The sequence below is a fragment of the Athene noctua genome, chromosome 2, assembly GCF_965140245.1.
Source record: "Athene noctua chromosome 2, bAthNoc1.hap1.1, whole genome shotgun sequence".
Classification (NCBI taxonomy): domain Eukaryota; kingdom Metazoa; phylum Chordata; class Aves; order Strigiformes; family Strigidae; genus Athene; species Athene noctua.
In genome coordinates this window covers 99,508,819-99,531,587 of record NC_134038.1, presented here as the reverse complement: position 1 = coordinate 99,531,587, position 22,769 = coordinate 99,508,819, and the positions used below count along the sequence as shown (strand labels likewise).

The 22,769-nt window shown below is 38.2% G+C and overlaps 1 protein-coding gene across 1 annotated transcript; it reads right to left on the bottom strand.

The window, feature by feature from the left end:
* Window positions 1-4,768: 4,768 nt before the first annotated feature.
* MCUR1 (mitochondrial calcium uniporter regulator 1) lies at window positions 4,769-21,493 on the bottom strand. The gene is made up of 9 exons (XM_074899726.1): window positions 21,133-21,493; window positions 20,193-20,306; window positions 18,785-18,888; window positions 15,898-15,999; window positions 14,253-14,294; window positions 11,966-12,037; window positions 8,793-8,846; window positions 7,565-7,679; window positions 4,769-6,269 (listed from the first exon to the last, which is right to left on the bottom strand). The coding sequence occupies exons 1-9, from the start codon at window positions 21,407-21,409 to the stop codon at window positions 6,214-6,216; spliced, it is 936 nt and encodes a 311-aa protein (XP_074755827.1). The 5' UTR covers window positions 21,410-21,493; the 3' UTR covers window positions 4,769-6,213.
* Window positions 21,494-22,769: the final 1,276 nt, after the last annotated feature.

The following is a 22,769-nucleotide window of genomic DNA, read 5'->3' as shown; positions in this document are numbered from 1 at the left end:
TAGGAACTGCAAAGGAAAATGAGCTAGGAGTGTCCAAGTACAGAACTATGCCTTTTTTTTTTTCTTCCCTTCCTGTTAGGTAACAGCAGAAAAAGAAAATACCTTTCAAAACACTGGTATTCATGTAAATGGAGATGAGGTTTCTGTTAAACATTTACCTTTCACAGCAAGCATATTTTTGCTTTGTTAGCTGATGACTACCACTGTTTTCTCTATCAAACAGGATTAGCTTCTTTAGACATTTGCCACCCCCACCCCCCTCCAGTTAACTGCACTGTATGAATCATCAGATTTATAACTTGGCATGGTCCTGACAAGTACCTTAGGGCAAACCGGGACCCTGTTTCAAACAAGACAAGTTAACTGCTTAATAGCTTAGTGGAAAATATGCTGTTAAATTTTCTTAAGTCTTGGATGCATTTCTACTGAATAGCAAAAAGAGACACTAATATCTTAGCATAGCTTTTTTGAGATCCGTGGTCACAGGTATCCTCAAATCAAATTATTAAAACAAAACAATTCACACAGAGGAGCACACTGCAATGCACAGACTGGAAGGTAGCTAGGAGAATAAAAAAAACAACTCAGAAGCTTCTAAAAAAAACTTAAGTCTTAAACAAGGATCCTTTTTAGCGGCAACAAAAATGCTAAGATCTCTTCAAGAATTTTCTCATGGACTTTTGGAAGTGTGAACCTTATTTTGCACTTTTTCCTCCCCTCAACTTTCATTGAATTTCAACTTCTTAAAAGCTTCCCAGACTCCAGTACTTCTGAATGGTAGTGCAATGTTACTAACACATGAGACACAGTAACTAACTACATCAAAGAAAAACACTGACTGAAAATGTAGAACCCCCATGCAGCATCCACACTAGACATGCTGTCTCATCTGTGCATCATCAGTGGTTAATTTTTTTAGTATAGGTTCATGCCTGTAGCTTTATTTTGTCTTAAAAGTTCAGTGAAGGAAGGTTCAGTAGCTCAGACAAGAAGGCGGTTAGTGCCTCGGCCTAGCTGGCGTCTAGGGAACACAAGGGAACTCTGCATGTAAATCACGAGGCATTAGAATTGACTTCTTTGAAAGCACTGTTATAAAACATTATCAAAATCTCCAGCCACTATCCGGATCTAGTTGTGCCAAGTAGTCTTTAAAGGGAGCTTCTGAAGTGGCCTTTGTATTTATTAATTTCTTGCATCGCTGGGAGAACTTTGTGAATATATAATGTTTAGTACACCCTTGCCAGAAGAAAACAGATCCTGGGTAAAGACAGGAGAATGATTTGGAGTGACACAAATTAATCTGGACAAAAATCAGAGACAAAAGTAATGTATTTAATAGCTGCCTATTCATGGAGTAACATGCATTGCTGACAGTCCTACATAAAAGGACTACAAGATTCCTAACAATGGAGAAAAATCTCCAGCATGCTTTGGTCTAAGTATACACAGTATAAATAATCAGTTTTCCCTTCATGCTGAAAAATCTGCCCCACTTCCCTTCCCACCCCTTACGAAGGTAACTATTACTCACTTTATCAGTTCTGAAGCAAACCCTCGAGTCCTGTATACAAGCTTGATTTGATCAAATTCAATTGCCCACTAGAAGTATGCCATTATTATATTCACGTATCATACAGTTCTGTTTAAAGTTCTCACAAAATGTGTGCCACTTACCCACAGGAAAAACAAAACCACACAAAAATCCCCCTCAACACACCACCTTTTTTTTCCCCTCATGCAACTAGAAAAGACTTTCACGAGTAGTATTAGTCATGACTCGAACCAAGCTGATATAATTTTAGAATACAATGGGGAACCTAATGAACTTCTAAAGAGTTTGATAGGGTGCATGTCAGAACAGCAAAGGGAGGTAGGGTATTTGAAATATCACAACACATTGACTACAGGGATAAACATTAGCCCAAGATAGTTATTTGCCGCAATACTTTGTTATTCATTTCCAGTATTTTGTTGATACTAGCTAGGCATCCTCCCAAGAAAACAGGAATCTTCTTTCTCAGAATAGAGATATTTCAAAAGGAACACTATGCAAATACTGCTATCTTCCATGATCTTTATCTAATTAAAAAACTGCATGTTAAGGATAAGAGGCAATTGCTCTGATGTAGAATTCATGTGTAAAATAAATAATCAACACTACTACTATAAAATATTTGGCAACAGGGTAAAAAAAAAAAAAATTGTATTAAGACAAAGGAAGCTTTCCTAACAAAGACACAGCAGGCCCTCTATTTCCAAGAGTATACGCATTTGTTTCTGATTAAAGCAAACCCCAATATTCCAGGCAAGTACTTGATTGTAAATGCACTGTTTAGGGGCTAAAGAAAATATATTGCTTAACTAGGAAGCTTTACTCTAAAAAAAACCCCCACAAAACCAAAAAAACCCAACACCACAAAAAAACCCACCCCACCCCACCCCACAAAAAGCCTTATAAATTCAAGGTACATAAAATGAAAGGAAAAATACTTAAAAACACCATTGTCAAACTAATAATTTCTGAAAACAACTTCTCCAAATACATTAAAACATGTAAAAAAAATAATTTTACTGTGTACTTATTCCTTGAAAAGAGATTTTACATGGCAGTTTTGTTAAATATTGAATTGTCTTGGAGAGTTTTTATCATTTTAGAAATCAGTAAAGGCAGTTTACTTAATTCCTGTAAACTCAGTGGGAGATACAAAACGAAGTCTTGCTCACACCTTGCAACCATAGTTCAAAGGAATTAGCCACAGGAATTTAGCTAACTAACTTTGCTGATTAGAAGACACACAAAAAAACCTCACTGGTTTTCCAGTGCAAGGTCTACAAATGATAGCAAGTGTAGTAAGAGAAAAGTCCAGTGAAATGGTATGACTTAATATCTAGAAGTTAAAAGCATGCATTCTCTAAAGTCAATAGCAACTGTTAATAGCTGCACAGAGCTAGGATTTCACCATTTATGAAAAGGTCAGTTAAGTGAATATTCACAACTAGAATGAGGCTTATTCTAGTAAATCAAAACATTTGTGGTTAGAAAAACTGAAGCAGATTTTATATCTACATTAAAAATGTTTCCATTGGTCAACTCATGGTTTTAAGTACAACTCAACAACGTTCTGGGAAATGAATGATGTGATCAACACTTCCAATAGAAAAAGGGCTAGACAGCATGTGATTTAACAGTAATAAAATACTTGACACAAACAATTTAGCTAATACATACCAGTGAGAAGGAGACAGCTCCCTCATGGATTTTGCTGAAGACAAAAGGGAAAGCAAGATAGACAAGCAGTTAAATTCAGTATGCTCCCACTAACATTTTACAAGTAAATAGTTTTGTAAGAGCTCCGCATCTCTATTTATTCTGCAAACCCAAAGAAACTTTTGGAGCAACTCAGGTTTTCCAGCAAATGAAATGATTCTCAATCTCCTTCCCCAAAAGGAAACAGATTCCCATCTTTGCTGTGTGAACATGGAAGTTCACAGGGTAAGTGCACAACTAGTTTTAGCACAGGCAGACAGCTACTCTTACATGCTCTCAATAGACATGGGCAGTTCCTGAAAGCAAATCAGAACTGGAGCTCAGCTTTAGCTACATCCTCTATTCCTGCAAACTAATTTAAAGAGAGAGCCTGAGAGATCTAACATTTCTACATTAATTTTCTTCTTATACTTTTTTTTCCTGCCAGGCAGGAAATGAACAGATGCATTTCTGAATCAAAGGGGAGCTACTGCAGATTTTCACAGCTGAAGTGGTTTTATAGTGAAACAGTCCCATTTATTTTTCACTTGCATCTTTTGGAAGAGCTCTGCAAATTAAAAGCAAAATATGAAGTCAGAGAACTGAAAAGTATTTCTGTACATTTAGAATTACCTCTAATTTGAGTCTGTATCAATATACAGTGTAAGTTTTACAGAAAAAAAAATTGGAGAACTGCCAACTTAGGTCTCCTGTTTATGAATTTAGTGATTGACACTTGCTTTTCAAGAGATATTTAGTAGTATATCCTGATTTATTTGCTTCTCACCTGTACCAAAAGGCTAATTCCTTGAGTTTAAAATCTCTCTTTCAAAGAATTTGTGTTTGGAAACATATGGAAGGATTTTCTACCTTTTTGGAATGCCCATTAATAAACGTAGTACGCATGATGAAGCTGTTAGAAAGATTTCTAGTCTGATCTTTAAAATCAGAGGAAATCAGAGATTATGCATCTATGCACACAGAATAGGAATAACAAGCTATTACACCACACTTGAAGACTTTATGGGATAGGAAATAATAACTATATTCTATTTATAGTGTCCTTTTCCTGAATGACGTATTAACTTTACTCCTTGTTTAGAACACTCAACAAGAGGTGCTGGTTTGCCTGACACTGTGCTAATTCCAGGACAATGCTGCTCTATAATCTTTTCACCTCCTCCTACCTACCCTGAGAAGAAATTTATTTGCATAGTATCCATTTTTAGCAGGATAGACCTTATATTTAAAATTAGTTCTAAATAGTTATTTTAGCAACTATTTTTCAGATGCTCAGGCATACAAGCAAAGATGTACTGATTACATAGACATATATAGAATCATCTGTCCTGCAATAATAGTTTTCCTTACATTATTGACTGTTCTTTCCTCTTCAGTGTTAGAGTTGCTGTTGACTTCGTTAATTTTTAGCTTAAAAGAAGTCCTAGTAGCAGTGACTTACCTTTAAACAAAGATTAAATTCAAATTTAAAACTTCCATTTATAATAAAAACTCAGCATATTCTATGAAATATTCAAAATTTTTTATTTCAGGCCAGTAAAATACCATTACAAGCATTCGTCTCTTGCTCTGCATTTGCACATGATCAAAGTTGGCCCTCCCAACCACCGAAAATATTTAAATGGTTATTACAGTACAGGCACATAGTTGCCAAACAGCTTTACTTTCATTAAGCAAAGCTGTGATTGTGCTCTAACAGCATTTATTACCAGTGCATAGATTGTTCTGTCCTCCTAAGAGCAAGCAAGAGCAGGAAATTTCCCTTAACTGAAGGAACACAGATGGCAGCTCTGCTACTAAAGCAGTCATTTCATCAGTGGAAGAATGAAGATATCTTGGATGCACTGTATGCCTTTCTTCATTGCTTTCAGTTGTACTTACTGGTTCACATGGGCTTGCTCAGAACTGGATTGAACATCCTTGCAGTTCTCCATTACTGCTTTCACTATTATAATCACTGTCAAAGTTCCACATATGAAGAGCCAACAGGTTTTGGGTTATTTTAACAACAAAAAACCCAGAAGACTGTTGGTATGTAATTTTCTTGCCTAAGACCCTGCTTTATAACCACAATTTAAAATCTCTTTCCTTTTTAGAAGCATCAATTCCCTTCCATCAAGAAGGCAGCACCACAGACACTTCATATCACTATAAACACAACTAGTGTATTTTACTGCATTTCAAACTTCCAGTTACAGTGGTAAAGTTAACAATTAGCATATGGAGAGGATCAAATACTCGTATGTACCAAAGGCAAGTTAGTCACAAAAACCTCTACAAATACATCACAAACAAAACTAGCAGCAAACACTGCTATCACTACATAGTACTCTTTCATGAAACATAAGTGATTGAACAACCATCTGCAAAATAAGCTGGTAACTATAATGTTATAAAAATAGAAAAACAAACATTTGATGACAGTAACTATATGAACAAGTGTTAGAAGGAGGGAAGTAAGCATTCAGTCAACACAAGTTCTACTTATACAAGAGTGCCTCCAAGCCACGAAACGTGTAGTTTCAGTTTTACCTTAATAGCCGACTTCAGTCTGATACATGCAACTGACTCCAGCAAGTGTGTCTGAGTAGGCAACAGAACAAAATTCCACAGATTCTTCTCTAGGGCACGCAGTCCCATAAGACTGTTATAAATGCCAGTCTTTGCTTGTATGACACTTTGTAGCAGCAAGGTGTAGGGCAGTTCAGAATGGAAGGAAACAGCAGAAATGCACATACCACACTTTCATCAGAGGTAAGTTTCAAAATACACACAATATGTGTACAGTTTGTTTCTAGGCACACCTTTGGTTACATTCCCAATACAGTCTGCTTTACAAAAAAAATAATAAATAAACCAGTCAAGACTTGGTTAAAGTCCAGGCAAAGATAAAACTTTTTTTTAGAAACCAAGACAGTAGAAGTCCCTTTAAATTGATGTTTTGATTATATCCATAAACGATAAAATCCCAGTGCTACAGTAAGGCATGTAAATACTGAACCTGAAAGAAAATAAAAATGGGGAGGAAAATTGAGACATTTAATCGTTAGCTCTCAGAACATTTCTTCAGTAAGCTATGTACACATCTTACTACAGTACTAAAAGTGTAGCCACCACCCCTTCCCCATGTAAGAAAATAAGGTTTTTGATTTACAATTTCAAGGTGGAGTGGCAATAAAGTGACAAATAAGGAAGGAGAAAAAGAATGCAGAAAAACTGGGCTGGAGAACTATCAAAAGGCTGAAACAAACCCTTAGTTGCTTACCATTCCAAAAAAGATCAATATGGCAAATTACAGTTGTAAAGTGAGGAAATGAATAACAGGATTATTAAATCACAGTCAAGTATTTGGCAATCAAACAAATGAAAGCTATCTTTAATGATGCGTATCAGTTTGCAATTTTAAAAATTTCTATTTAAAATGAAATCAACTTTTGATTTTTAAATATACACACAGAAGATTTTGCCACTGTTTGCACCAGAAGCAAAGCAAACACAATGCAATTTATTTTTTTTTTTTCCCCATGCAGAGTTCAACATGTTTTTGAGTAGGGGTGATGGGGAAAAGAATTTCCTCTCATTTTAGTAAAGTGCCTTTTATTTTCAAGTAATGGTTCTCTCTAAAGGATATGCCTGAAGTACAGTACTATGAATAGACGTAACCGTACGTGACAAAACCCACTGTGAAAGAATAATCAGAAAATCTAAATCAGAATAATTGTCTATTGCAAACCTGCTCACATTTAACAGCACTGCACACTCAGTAGCAAAATGCCAAAATATTAAAGTTGCTTAGGGCAATAATGCAGGCACACACACATATATAGTATTTTTCTAAATGCACATGCCTGAAAAATGAAGGTTTATTAAAGAATATGTAATGCTGAACAGTCAGAAAAGCTGAAATGTTCCATTTGGCGTATAGATCTCCATGAGACAGATGAAGAAATACCAAAAATGCATGCAGCAGGCTGCTTTTATAAATTAAGTCAGGCACTTAGAAAAGAAATTTTTGGCCCTTGTTAAAATGCAGTCTTTTAGATTTCTCCTACACATTATTACTACAGTATAAAACAGAGGGGAAAAAAGTCATACAGTCATAGCTCATGCAAAATAAAGTTGCGAGTCACAGGAAATTTTGTCTGGGTTAAGTACACAAATAAGGCTGCTAATCTTGACTGAGACTATTTCAAGTATTACTTTTTTTTTTTTAATCAGGGCCTTTATGAATACAGGCAAATCAAACATTTAACAATCTTTAACAGTTTGACCAGAGACAACCATCACATTCCTTACCTGCTAAGTATTTAATATTATCAAGTTTGTGCGATTCAAGCATTGTTTTCAGATCTGCAACTTCTGTGTCTATTTTTCTGTCTGTTTGGGTCAGAGCTCGATCTTGTTGTGCATGCTAAAAAGAAGGCAACAAAATGATGCAGTTTGAAGAGTTTCTAGTTTATTTAGAAATTTAACCCATTCCTTCAAGTTGTATTTTTGATTCCTCATTAAATATATGTTAATTTGCATTCAGAGAGAACAAGTTCCTTCCTAGCTGATTATATCCAAGGAATTGAATACTTTGGTGAACTCGGTAATTTTATATGATTACATGTTCCTTAACGTGTAATCTAGAAAGTGGTAGAACAGGATGCCTTATCTCAATCTAGCAGCATAACCATTAACTTCAATCTGTCCTTTGGCCCACTGATATTAAAGGTACTGCTCAATTCTGAGAGCTACTGAGAAGTCCAAGAGCCTCTTGTGACAAAAATACACCAAAGCATAAAGATTTATGGAACATTAGTAAAACTGAGAATTGGTCTTCTGATTGAAAAAAAGCATGTCTTCATCTTGTAATGATTTCTACCACAAAACCAGCTACAGACAAACTCAGAATCTGACTATGACAGAAGGCAGGACTTCTGTAAAATAGTGGGATAGAACTATTACTCAGAAAAAGACTGAAAGATCAAATTTGTAAACACAAAAGCTGCTGAGTTACTGATATGTTCAAATCCGCACTACTGAAACATTGTGAATCGGTTAATGATTTACTGCTAGATGTCTTCCTAGGGGTAATTCTCTATACTACAGAAAGGTAACAAAAGAAAGAGGAAGTGCTTGGTAAAAACCCCCTTTAAAATGAAGCCAAATCAATCAAGTAATGTGTTTCAGTCTCTTAACATGGGGGAAAAAAATAATTTCAAACATTAAGAGTAGAATTCCATCTGAAGAAAATACTACATGCATGAACTTTCAAAACAAAGTGACTACTGAACAGTTTATATATACATGCAGCGAATCTAATCATATATATATATATATATATATATGAAAGCCTTTTTATTCTGTAGACACTTTAGTCACCTGTACCAATATGAAAATACACGGGGAAATAATAAAATACAACGACATTTTGTACATTAAAATGCCTAAAGACATGAACAATTCCAAAAAGAATACCAGGTCTATAACCCAAGTACAAAAAGATTTATTGTGTAATAATCTGCTATTAAGTTCTTACCAATTCCACTACTTCTGTCCTCATTTCAAGTAGTTTTCTTTCATTAAGCGAGTACTAGAGGGGAAGGGAAAAAAAAAAACCACAACATACTGTCACTGAACTTTTTCCCCCACACTTAAAAGCATATTTCTTTGTTTCCAAATTCTGTACAATGCTGGATCTGGACAAGATTATTGTCTGACAACACTTGGGAGGCAGTAGGATAATTGTTGTCCTTCAGAAAAGCACAATTTAGACAGGTGTTGATCCACACCTCTGAAATAAAAAGCAAAAGTCCATCAGACACCTATGTTTTGCACAAACTATGTATCTTAATAAGCAGCTGAAAGAAAGATTGGCAGATTTGCATTTCTGAGAAACAAAGACCTATGATCCTAAACAGCAACTCTGGAACAGTTAACTAATCCACTGAGCATACAAACACAATTAAGGCTGAACCATCTATTTTCTTCAGGAAGGGGAGGTGCAGTTTTAAAACATTGTATCAAACTCAGCTATCAAAGAAATGTTTTGCCAGCACTGCATGTGCTCACAATTTGTATTGTTCTGACTATCATTTCATGTTATACTTGTTAAATATAGAACATTTGTATCTCATATTAAGCCATTCATTTGTAGAACATCAGAAGTTGTGACTTACTTTTAAATTACAGCTATTTGGGTTCAAGGAAAGTTAAATCCAAATTAAAGAAGCATATCTTTAAGGCAGTTTACCTTTCTGACTCATGAACAAGCATGATTTACCTTGACATCTATAATGGTTCCTGTCCCACTACTCAAGCAATTATTAATAGACAGCTGTTAAAGCACCAGTCTATAGTGTAGAGTATTAAGGTCACCAGGCACCCATCTCAATCCTCGTACACAGCAATAAGCTCATATGTTGACATTCCCATGCGGAAAGTTGCTTTATTTTTCTTCACCCTGGAAGCTTATTCCACTTTAACATTAACTCTGATTAATCTACATAAATGCTTCAGTATTGGAAAAACCTCCTTAAAGATCTAGAGCTCTGTTTGGAGTTTTGACTGCTCTAAAGATGAAATTAAACAGATAGGAAGCTGCTACAAATGTAGAAAACAACATAACAGCACGCCTACAATTAATGAAAGTCACTAGATTCTGCAAAACGAAGACGGATAAAAAAAGAAATTCAGACACTTCATATAAATATGCATTTTTGAAAGTGGTATAGACCAGAATATTTATAAAAGAATCTAATTAAAATTACATTTGAGGTGAAATGTCACATAAGAATTGGACCTCATATTAATAAATTGATCACCACTATCAAAAGAACTATGACATTTTGAAAAGACAATTTTATGGATTGAAATAGTTAATCTGTTTTACTTTAAACAGATGCTGTTAGCCAAATACACATTTTCCTGAATAATATATTCTACAAGCTTCTGTCTTATGTTCATGTTTGTTAAAGTTTTGTTTTGTCGCTAGAACTCTCCAGGTCAGATCCAAGGATTTTAAACTTAGGTTTTAAGATAGTGAAATACACCCTTTTACTGCAGGGCATCACCACACATCTGTAACACCAGCAGTGCATAAAAAAACCAAGGAGGAAAGACAAGGTTAAACTTCCCCCCTGAAATTCAACAGGGAGATTTCCCCTTAAGTCCATTTTTTTCACAGTGTAGAGAAAATTCAGTTTTGTCAGTTGCTTCTTGGGATTTTTAACAGCAAGCTTAGAGGCACTGTGATGCATGAACACATCAATATATACGGAATTTTGTACTGTACTTTGAGTTTTAAGATCTGTATCACTGCAGATACAAATCACAGCATAAACACATGTTCATTAAGCAATGCAGGATTCTCCAAGAAATCTAAAGTGGAATGAACTTATTAAAAGATAAAGCATTTCAAGTTTGAAACATTAAAAACTGCATCAATGTTGACAAATTAAGAATTCTCCTTCAGGACTGTCAGCAAAACTGGGGAGGAAAAAAGAGCAGTTTCCATTGAAACTATGAATTTATAGTTGCACAACAGACTACAAAGTTGGTCAACTTTCTTAAGAGAAAGGTGACATGCAGTTTGCTCTTTCTAGGAGGCAAAATAACATAGTGTTCTGCACAATAGACCAGATGCCAGGTCCTATAGAAATATACAAGAAAACACTTGTGCCTAATTTATCACTGATGAAGTGGTTTTTAAATAAGTTTTGTAAGCCCAAAGTATTGCAAAGCTTATGATCTACAGAGTTAATATATTTCATAGGATGATTTTTTAAAACATTAGCATGAAGTATTAACCTTTAAACAAGAATTCTAGCTGTTCAAATTGTACTTTATTCAAGCATCTACCATGGGATAACAGTCATTATACTAAATCACTGACAGCTGTTACCTGAACTAATCATTGCAAAAAAACTTCAAGGGGCACACACTACTTCAACAGTTCTTATTGCCTCGACTGGAGATAAGTATTACATATTCACTATACACCTGTGAAAAAGGCCTGAATAAAAAATAATAGAAAAATGTCATTAAAAGACCTTTCAATTTAGAAGATTCAATTTCTCTGAGATCCTAAAAGCTATTAAAAGCTTTCTGTGGGAGCAGAATGCTAAATAGAGTGCTACATATAATGCAAAAACTTGATCTTCTAATTCTTCATCTACTTTAATTTAAGATCACATCAGTTGTGATGTTCTACCAGATATTTCAAAGTTCAAACCAATCTGAACCAGTATCAGTTACAATTAAAAAAATTAAAATAAATTGCAACTGTTTTCACAGTATGTATTTCCTGACAAACTAGATACACTATAAGTTCTCTAGCTATAGGGAAATTAAACATCTTCAGTGATAATGAAATGTGTACAGTTGCGAAAATAGAAAGTGATATATTAGTAACATAGAAAAACTGTAGGAGCTAGTCAGCATAGATTAAATATTTAATATATTTAAGTGGAATGTGTTAATCATGATATTAAACCAATATAAAAATAGATAAGATACAAACCCAAACACTGTACACTACAGAACACCTTATACGATAGAAGCATAAAGATGAGTAACTTGGATTAATACCATCTTTAAGCTGTATGATACTATAGATTAGTATAGAAGTGCTCTTTGGATAAGATGCTCTTACTCAAATTTGGAAATTACTCAGTGTTGAGATGTTTCTAGAAGAAAGTAACCAAAACTTACCAATTCTTTTACTCTGCTCTTCTCTAGGTTTAGGTTTAACTTGTTATCTGCACGAACTTTGGTAATTTCATCCTAAGGGAAAAAAAATGACAAAGCAGCAAGCAAGATTTTCTATTTAATCATCAGCAGAAAAAAAATGAGACAAATACATTGTGCCTTTCCTTACATATCTCAGGAATCAAGCTTCTCTATAATTAATGTACATAATTTTCAAAAGTATAAGTATTCTTCCCTTGGGAAATACTCATATTCTATAGTATGAATTGGATCTCAGAATCAAAACCTAACAATTACTTTTAAAACCAGAACACTGAGAACAGACTAATTGAAAGCACATCCTTCTGTAAATGCTGGGATTGCTCCATATAGCCCATAACTCACTCTGATTTCTAGAAACTCATGTACACCTGTAAATTGGACTTTCTCCATGAAGCAACCTTGATGCTCAAATAACTTTAAAAGCAGTTTCTAACCTTCCAATGTAAAAGAAAGTATGTTTCTAAAGACTACATCTAGGGCTTTCAGAAAAAGTTACAGGTATTTTAGAAGTCATGAAATGTTTATTAAATTTTTAAACATCTAACTCTGGAAAACTACCATAAGCTGTACACTTGCATTTTACTTCATCAATAGCTGTAAGTGATTCCTGCTTTTCTCAGTGACAGCTGCCATTTTAATGCAACCTCCTGGCAGGAATTCCAGCCAGCTGACAGTTTGTCATGAGGCAAACTGCTGATCAGATGAATGTGTGAGAGAAGCAAAAGATTGCTGATGTTCTGGGAGACTCTACTATTAAAACCAAGTAAGCATCTCTCAAGTAGGCCAATACCAACTAGTCAAGGGATCATTAAGTTAGTATGAAAAAAAAATGAGACTCAATTTTTATGTTTGAATTTTTGAACTTTGGTTTATAATCAGATGGCATGACAATGCAATACATTACAGTCTGATGAATCAAAAATTAGGAATAAGATTTTCTTAAACTTTTACAGCATTCTGTCTCTGTCTTTTAGAGGAACAAGTATGAGCAAACATACTTGTGAGAACTACATTTATAGCTAAAAGTAAAAAAGACATCCAGCTTTTAAGAAAAGGTAATTCAGATCCTTGACACTCTACCAGTGGATTACAGTCATTTATATGCAACTAAAGCCATTAAATAAGTTACAAATAAAAAATTAGATGCCAAATGTATTTTAAAATGGCATTCTGAAAACCCAGATGCATTATGCACTTCATAACACAGTATGAAGCATGTAGGATTAGCCTTGAGAAATTTATGTTCTCCTTTTGGAGATGACAGTGCAAAAAGAAACTGAAGAGAATAGGAAAGAAATGGCAAGGAGGCACTAGGCTGAGTCTGACCACACTGTCAGCTAGCTTGACAAGCCAAACAGTTTGACAATTTCATGGACAAATCCTAAGGATGGAAGAGGGCTCCATCCTTCCAACTAAGATGGACATCTCAGCAAGAAATAGCAGTCCTCCAGTCATGCGTCCATACTCCCTAAAAACAGTTAACGTTTCCCAGTTTCCAATCTTAATTACTCTTACAAGAATGTTTGTTTCTGTGTAAAAGCTGCTTATGACTCCACATCCATTGAAATAATAGACTTTTAAGACAATCTTGGTTTTGATGATAGAAGGGTGTTTGGACTGCTATGCAAGAAACACAGCACTGATGCTTACACCTGATAAGAATATGTATGATAATTAACAGAGTGAGTTTTCTACAGAGAGTCTGTTTTCTTGCAATGATCATTTGCTCCCAAACAAATAGGACCAAACATAATGGTCCCAAACTTAGTGGCCTAAAAAAGTCATTTAAAAGCTATTTTAAATTTTGGACAACTAACAAGTAAGTCTTTGCAGAAAAAAAAAAAAAAAAACACACCAAACCCCAAATCAATTGGTAAATGCTGTAATCTTAAGTTTATTGCATCTTTACATGTAACAGGCAGCCCTAAATGCAGAACTTCACTCAGCTTTAACCATGACATGGCAGCCACTTTCTGAATCAGATTAAGGACATCAAAATAAAAAAAATCTTCAGTTAAATTTTTTTTCTTCTCTTGTATGATTCACAGTTCTGTCACGATAAATGAAGTATGCATGAAATTGTCTTGGCTGCAGCCCACAGTGTACTGTGGCTGCAATTTCAGTATCCTATATATCACAACAATTAAGCACCGCTTTTGAAAGAAAATCTTGAAAGAAATTTTTTTTTTTTTTTTTAAAGCAACCTAGACAGGCTTTAATTTTTAATTAAATTGGTATCATATCTTACCATGACTTGCTTCTTTATCTGCTGGAGTTCAAGTTTTATTTTCTGGGAGAGTAGAAAAAAATGGTACACTTTATTACTGTATATAAAACCACATAATCTAGAAATACTAATAAATTTGTATGATCAGTAACCGTGACTATAACCCATAATGTGAAAAGGAAAGCAAACTAAGCATGGTTTAACTCTATGTCCTCAGCATGTGTATAAATATATGTGTGTGTATACACATGCCTGTGTAGTTAGTACTGTGCATTTCCAAGCAACAGCAGAAGATAGAAGCTAGCCACGTCCCACAGTGCTCAAGGTGGCCAAATGCATAGGATGGTATTAACAACAGTAAACCCAGTGGGCCAAGGGAAGTGATTATTTCCCCATATTCACTTGTGAGCCTGCACTGGAAGTGCTGTGTCCAGCTTTAGGCTCCCTGGTAAAAGACAGATGTTGACATATTGGAGCAAGTCCAGTGGAGGGCCATGAAGATGATGGGGGGCTGTTGGGGGTGGGCGGCAAGGAGGAAAGAACAAACTGGGTTCGTTCAGCTTTAAGAGATGGCTCAATGGCAATCATACTGCAGCCTGCAACTACCTAATGTTCTCCAGAGGTCCTTTTATTCTATTATTCTATTATTTTATCTCTTTCAAAGGATACATGAAATAGGTATAGCTGTAGCATCATCTATTAACTCTCTGGAGATCACCCAGTCCAATCCCCTGCTCAAAGCAGGGGCAACTAGAACAGGTTGCTCAGGGCCATGTCCAGTTGGGTTTTGAATATCTCTAGGATAGGAACTCCACAGCCAGTCTGGGCATCCTATTCCAGTGTTCTACCATCCTTACAGTAAAAAACGTTTTTTCTAGTGTTTAAATTGACCCTCCTGCATTTTGATCTCTGCCAATTACCTACTGTTCTGTCACTGGACAACACCAGAGCCTGTCCCTATCTTCTTTGCACCCTCCCTTCGAATATTTGATACAGTGATATCCCCTCCAAGCCTTCTCTTCTCCAGGCTAAAGTCCCAGCTCTCACAGTTCCTTATTGATGTTTCTGGCTTTTTGTTGGCCTGTCCAGCATGTTCATGTCTCCCTTGTATTGGAGAGCCCAGAACTGGACCCAGCAGTCCAGATGAAGTCTCACCAGTGCCAGGAGACAGGCAGGACCACCTCCCTTGACCCACTGACAGCCCTCCTAACACAGCCCAGGAGGCTGTTGGCCCCCTTTCCATAAGGGCTTATCGCTGGCTCATGGTCAGCCTGGCATCCACCTGGACCCTCAGGGCCTTTTCTGCAAAGCTGCTTTCCAGCTGGTCACCCCCAGCTTGTCCTGGTGCCTGAGGTTGTTCCTCCCCAGGGGCAGCACTCGGCATTTCCATTTGTTCAATTTAATGAGATTCCTGTCATCCCATTTCCCCAGCCTGTTGATGACCCTTCTGAATGGCAGCACAACTTCCTGGTATATCAGCCACTGCTCTCAGCTTTCTATCATCTGCAGGCATGCCAAGGGGGCACTCTGGCCCATCAACAAGGTTATTAATGAAGGTGTTAAACATACTGGCCCTAGAGCCAACCCCTTGGGTACAAGGCACTTTTTTACACCATTAAAAAGAAATAAGTGCCAGAACAGCACATTCCAAAATAGTGATTTTTACCTCATTTTCAGAACGAAGTGCTGAAAACTCACTTTTTTCCAAAATAATCATGTCCTTTTTCACACCACCAATATGGGACATTACTTGCTGAAGTGCAATTTCCTTTTAAAGAGGAAAGAAAAACCTCAGAACATATCATAACTATAATGCTTTTTCTCATCTGTGCCTACAAATACGATATGTTATTTTGGTATCCTGAAATTTTTAATTCAGCTATTTCAGATCATCTGAGTTTCAGAAAGCAAGATAAATTAAGTGACAGTGACAAAACAAGCAAGTTAAGCTCAAACACTGGTAATGTTTGACAAAATTAACAGTGCTAACACAGGCCAGAATAATTCAATTAATAGCCTAGAAAAGCTTCTTCCAAGTCTTCAAATTCTTAAGCTATCAAAAGGATTAAGGAGGGAAGAGGTGTCTCTGAGCTGAATGTGTAAAGCCGGCTTTCAGACCAAAACTCCTCAGTGCAACTGTACTCTTTTGTAATTACCTCCTGCTGCATGGGGGCTCACTCTGCTTCGCTACTCAGACTCATGCACTATACTTACGAGTGCTCTTCTCAGTCTCCTATACTGAGCAGACAGAAGACAAACAAGAATTCTCTGCAACTTTCAAGGATGGAAGAGACTGTAGACACTGTTCTAGATTCTACATTATCCACACAGGCAAACATGGACTGCCTTCTCTACTCCGAAGATCTCCCTCTAATAAGTACCCCCTGCTTTTGATTCTGGTCTAAGAACCCTACAAAATCTGACACAGCACACTAACTTCACTGTTGTCATAAAATGCTATTTGAAGTTGCAGTGTTAAATTTCTAAGTGACATCTGGAGATGCCTCACCAGGCTACATGACGACCAGACTGAAAAAAAAATGGGTCATTGTACTGGACACATTACAAAAAGTCTATAGAAAGAATACTGCCATGGACACATCTTTTCTTACTCCCTGATGTCTCCAGCTTGTTTTTGTTCTCTCCCATCTTTGGTGAACACAGAACAGAATCTTCTATGTTCATTCTCTTCCTCATCTCGATACATACACATATTTCTTTTTCTCCAAGAAATTTCTAATTTCTAACCAGCATAACACTTCATCTTTTACATACACAGTTATGGCCTAATGGTAATAGCTACATCCATAACGTTCCAAACCTTCTTACAATTCTTCACTCTCTGCATAAGACCTTGTGCATTCAAAGACTATAAGGAAGTACAGGTTTATCATGTTGCTCCGAGTTCCCAGTGCATGCACCTTCTGAACTGCTTCTCGTTTAGCATGGTGTACAAACCTGCACATTTGAATTTTAACGGCAGAAACTCACTTCAGGGTCAAATCTAACAGTCTCAGAAAACATCTACCATCGGTAGCAACATTTAATTTGGCAGAAAACAAGGAACGCTTGTACTTTCATTCAAAAAAGATGGTCTTAGGAGGTTGAGACTGCTTATTGTAGTCTGCTTACTGTAAAATACAACCAACCATGGGAGAAAAGGTCCCTTTAACATTGCATTTCCTGACTGACCGTGAAACAAATTCAGCACAGGAGGAGGAAGCACTCCCATGTCTGCTTTGCTTGGAGTCTAAAAGCTAGGAAAGATGGGCTGAAACCTTCCTAGATGGAAGGTGGTGCAAAATCCAGGTATTCCACTTCTTATTGAGATGCCATACTGCCAAGACTATTATACTACAAAGATATCAGCTGCTGTTTTCTCATGTTTTAAGACAGCAGCCTAGTTACCATGAGTAAGTTACAGCTTGGGTTCAGAAGGTGACTTGGGGCTGTGAACCCCAGCCTCAGAGCAGCTCAAGAGGCTGAACTTCTGCTATGCTTCTTGTCAGCGGTGTCTGTGACCAGCTTGCATGTCAGAGAATTCCAGCATACCAGATATTGTGAATCCCATTCAAAGATGCTTAAGTTCCACATTCAGTGAACCATGTCTTACACTGACTTTCAGTTTCATTTCTGGAGCCAGATGTCTAAGAGCTCCATGTGGCAATATTCAACACTGTCATGTACAATTCCTTACATGGATCTACCTTTGTACAACCTGACAAAGGGCCTCCCAAAAATTCACAGCCAGTATTAGAACAAGCCTTGCCTCTAGACACAATTATTTATTAAAACAATCATTCCCTCACAAGTCAAAGTTAACAATCCAGTTCAGTTGTACATGATTTCCTGGGAGCCAGGAAAGATCTCTGTAGATACTCAGCACTATCAGTCCATTTTCAAGCAAGTTTTCTTCACTTTCTCCCAAGATGTATATGCTGGGTAGGTTTAGGGGATATCATGAACAATGTATGTTTCAGAGAAAAAGCAGACAGATTTCAATATCAGCATCCAAACTATATATGTTCCTATATCTTATCAGTGTCTACAACTACACCAATCATGCCCTAAAAAAACATATAAAAAAAATCAGCTCAATTTTAAGACAATATAAAGGTCATTGTGACATAAAGAGAGAAAAAGGCATCACATAACAGGATGATAAATAACTGAGGGAATCTGTACTTCTTTGTTACAAGTCTACAAAAGAACGTATGTAGGACCTGTAACTATTCAAATTCATGCACTGAATACCTCCTATGCCTTCTCAGTAATTCTACCTCATGCTACAATAAGGCTGAAATGACAAAACTACCTGTCGTTTGCATACCAACCCAGAGTACCTAAATCTCAAGATCCACCACAACACTTCAGTAAGTATTTGAGAAACTCAAGATAAAATTCACTAGCCAATAAATACATGGGGATGTCTGTTCTTCACCTTCAAACTTTTAAAATACAGTGTCTAATGGTAATAAATAGCAACATATATTTCATTAGCAGGCATACTAGGTTTTGATTTACTTTAACCCCACCAGTGTATCTGATCTAACCTGCTGTACTTTGGTGACCATGTCCTTGTAAATCATATCCAGGTTGGTGTTCATAATTTTCACTAATGCAGATACAATGACCTCCGACTGCTGAGTAGTGAACCCTAAGCAAAACAAAAGCAACAACGTTCAGAGAGAGACCTAGATCTGGACAGTTTACAGAAATGTCACTTGCTAATACTCAACATCAAGTTAAAACAAGTATCAGTTATGAAAGGTAGTAAAACATACTCTTCTTGATCCAGCACCAACAAAAGAACACAGCCAGTCAGTACATCCAAGTTCCCTTACCCTAAAATTAAGTCTGTGACATAGTACAGCTGCTTCTGTAGTACAGCACTATTACAGCATCAGCAGAATAAACACTGGAAATTTTTTAAAAGTACTATGGAATGTCATCTCTCACATGCAGTTATTTCTACAAGCAAGAATTCTGACCCTGAAAAGCAGGTACCTGCTTTCAGTACACCATAAATCTTCAGTACCACTGAAGATGTGCAACACAACAACTGAAAACAGAACTAACTGCTCTGATTTTAGGCTTACCAGCCTCTGAGTCCCTATTAGAAACCTTTCAAACTGAATGTATTGGGAACTATTGTAAAACATTGTCCCTAGAAATACCCTTGACTTTTCCACATTCAAAATGTAAGAGTAAGAACGTCGTGAACAAGATTTAATTATTATGAAAAGAAACATCTGCGCTCTCTCTCTTTCTCTTACACTTTGTATGTGTCCTGGTGCTCAAGCAACTGCTCTGTAAGCTCATTAAACTAGTGTCCCCAAATACCAAAGAGCTGGAGAGTTTTCCAAGAATTAGGTTGGCACATAGAAAAAGAGAAAACCCCATGGCAGGGGAAAGGCAGTGGGACCTCTCTTTTCAGGGATGGAGAGCTGCTAAAAGTCAATGCAGCTGGATTGAACTTCTCCTTAAGGTACCTTCCCCACATCAGCAAAATTAGCATGAACCTATGAGAGCAGCCACATTTTATGTAGTATCTACATTCCATCCTAAAAGCTTCACAGCAGTCCATATTCAACCCTATTATAATACACTGCTGTATATTCAAGCTACTATATAGTAAATATGTAGGAATCCAATTAATACATTTTAAACCACTACCTTGAAAACTGTTTTCTACTCTAACTTCTTAAAATCTAATTTCTCTTTAGCATCTTTAATTACCAGTAGGACAATAACTATTCCAATCAAAGTTATATAAGCTTACTATTTCCTTCGGGAAGTAGAAAAAGCCTACATGTTATTACCTAGTATATAAAAAAGATAAAATCCATAAACTGAAGCTGTAACATCACTTATCAAGGAAAAGCAAGTAACAAAGTTTGTAAACTAAAAAAACCCTCATGAAATGACATTAAAAATAGCTACCTATCTCTAGCAAATTACCATTTTCTTCAAAGAGGCACACCAGCGCATGAGTGTCAAAAAAAAGCTTCCTATTTCCCAATAAGGAAATATTCCCTTTGCTTTGTAAAGATGATGACGCAGAGATGCTTGCATCTGAAAAAAAACCCAAAATGTAAGTTATTTCTAAGGAAGAATATTTACCCAACATATTTACTTTCCACTAGTCTTTCTACCCCAAATATTTTTAATCTATGACAAAATATTAAATTGTGATGAGCACAGCTTGAAACTGAAAAGATATCCAACTAACCTCTATGAGCAAGAGATAGAGAATAGAATACAACGTTAATGCTACAGTTCTGAAATGCTCTCCAATATAACATCCTAGCAAAATCCCACCAAGCATCAGGTGGGATGAAAATTCCTTTACCATTATCAGTGTAACTGGTGGAAGCTGTGAGCACTTGAAAGATCTTGAGGACTAAACAGACTCTTTCCATTCTTTAATAAAGAAGCCAACGTTCACTTGTTGCCCTTCAGACAAAAAGTAATCACTCGCAATTTGCCTTTACTTTTTGTACAGAAAATATTGTCAACATCGAATGCAAATCTACGAGTGTAGCTTCCACTTGGACATTTGCATAGACCAGCTCACAAAAAAAAAAGAAGCGAAATGGAATACAAGGGGAGCTGTGCGGAGGCAGAACTCTCTGTCCTCAAAAGACATCACATTTTAAAACACTTGGATAGAAAATCCGGCTAGCCGTAGCTGTCTCAAAGTTCAATGGGGAAAAACCAATAAAGTCTTTGGGGGAGGAAAAAACAGTCCTAGTAACGACCCCTGCGGCCAGTTCCTAAAGCTGCTGCGGACAGCAGCACCCCCCTCGCAGGCCCCCGCCTCCCCAGGGGGGCGGCGGACCCCGCGCCACTGGACTCCCGGGGTCAGGCGAGGCGGCGCCGCCCGCCTCCCAGCTCTCACCCCTGTCCCCGCAGCGGCGGCTCTCCCTGCCGGTCCCGCCGACGCGCCTTCCCCGCCCCGCGCTGCCCGTAACGGCCGCCCCGGCACGCGGCAGCGCGGCCGGGCGCTGCCAGTCGCCAAGGCAGCGGCGCGCGGGGGAGGGGGGCGCGCGGCGGTCACGCGCGGCGGCGGCGGCGAGCGGGAGGGCGCCGTCCGCGCCGCGCGGCCCCGGCAGCAGCAAGAGCAGCAGCGCCCGCCTCCCGCCGCTCGCAGCCGTGGCCGCCGGGCCCCCGGCCATGGCCGGTCCCGACGACGGAATTGCGGCGAAGGGGGAAACCGCCGCCGCTACTGAAGTGCCATCGCTGAGCACGCGCCGCCCCGGCCCCCCACTTCCGCTACAGGCGGTGCCTCACATCCGCCTCCGGCACGTGGCAAAACACGCAGGTGACGCCGCGGTTGATTTTGTGTCTCAGGCGGCGGGCCTGAGAAGAGCGGCGCGGGCGGGCCGGCCGGCTGCGAGGCTGTCCCTGCGAGGGCTGGGCGGGGCGGGCCTCGGCGGAGGCTTCCCCACTGCCCGCCCGGGCTGGGTTGCGGGGAGTCAGCCGCTACAGGCTCTGCCAGGCGTCGTGCAGCGGCCACGCTGCTACTGTATTTAGGCGGAAAAAGAGTGTGTTGGGAAGGAGGCTTGTCCTGGTGCTGCAGGACCGGCTGGATCCGGTGCCTCCTGTCCGACCTCTGCCCCCTTCCTGAATAGCGTCTTTATTCGTTCTGGGTGAAAATAAACGTCCAGTAAAGAGAAGCACATTTCAGACAAACCTGGTCAGTCTGTGATGAGGCTGAGATTTTGGGTTTCAAAGTTATTAACCAAGTGATTTGCAGAATTAGGCAACTCAGTGGATGGAAGAGTCTGGAGCCTTAATTATTAAACTATTGCCATAACTATTAGAGTGCTGCCCTTTCAGTTCTGCTGAAAATACGGGTATGCTTTTTCCTTATGTGCTGTTAAAACAATATTTGTAGGGAATTAATACAATACGGTATGGCCATTTTCTCCAGGCAGCACTCATTTCAGAGCAAGTCTATTTTTTTTCTGTGGTATACATCGTCACAAAAAGCATGTGGCACCTTTTCTTCTTTTTACTTGAATTCATAATTACAGTAAATCAGTCTGAAGAGGGAATCATTCAGATGTATCTATATAAATGCAAAGGTAGGTGAACCGCCATGGCGTGTAGCAGTGCCACAGCAGCACAGCTTGTCACTGCAGCTGAGACAATGCATGTGCACAAGGCCAGCATTTCTAGAAGGAATTCCCTCCAGCTGCAGTTGTGATAAAGTGGAATGGTAGAAGCCATCACTGTTATTACAAAATATAATTGTGACTTCAGTATATCAGAAAGGTTCTACACATGGGTTGGGGCAATCCCAAGCACAGATACAGGCTGGTTGATGAGTGGATTGAGAGCAGCCCTGAGGAGAAGGACTTGGAGGTAGTAGTGGATGGAAAACTGAGTATGAACCAGCAATGTGCACTCGCAGCCCAGAAAGCCAACTGTAGCCAAGATAAGTGTGGCCAGCAAGTCAAGGGAGGGGATTCTCTCCCTCTACTCCACACTTGTGAGACCCCACCTGCAGCACTGTGTCCAGCTCAGGGGCCC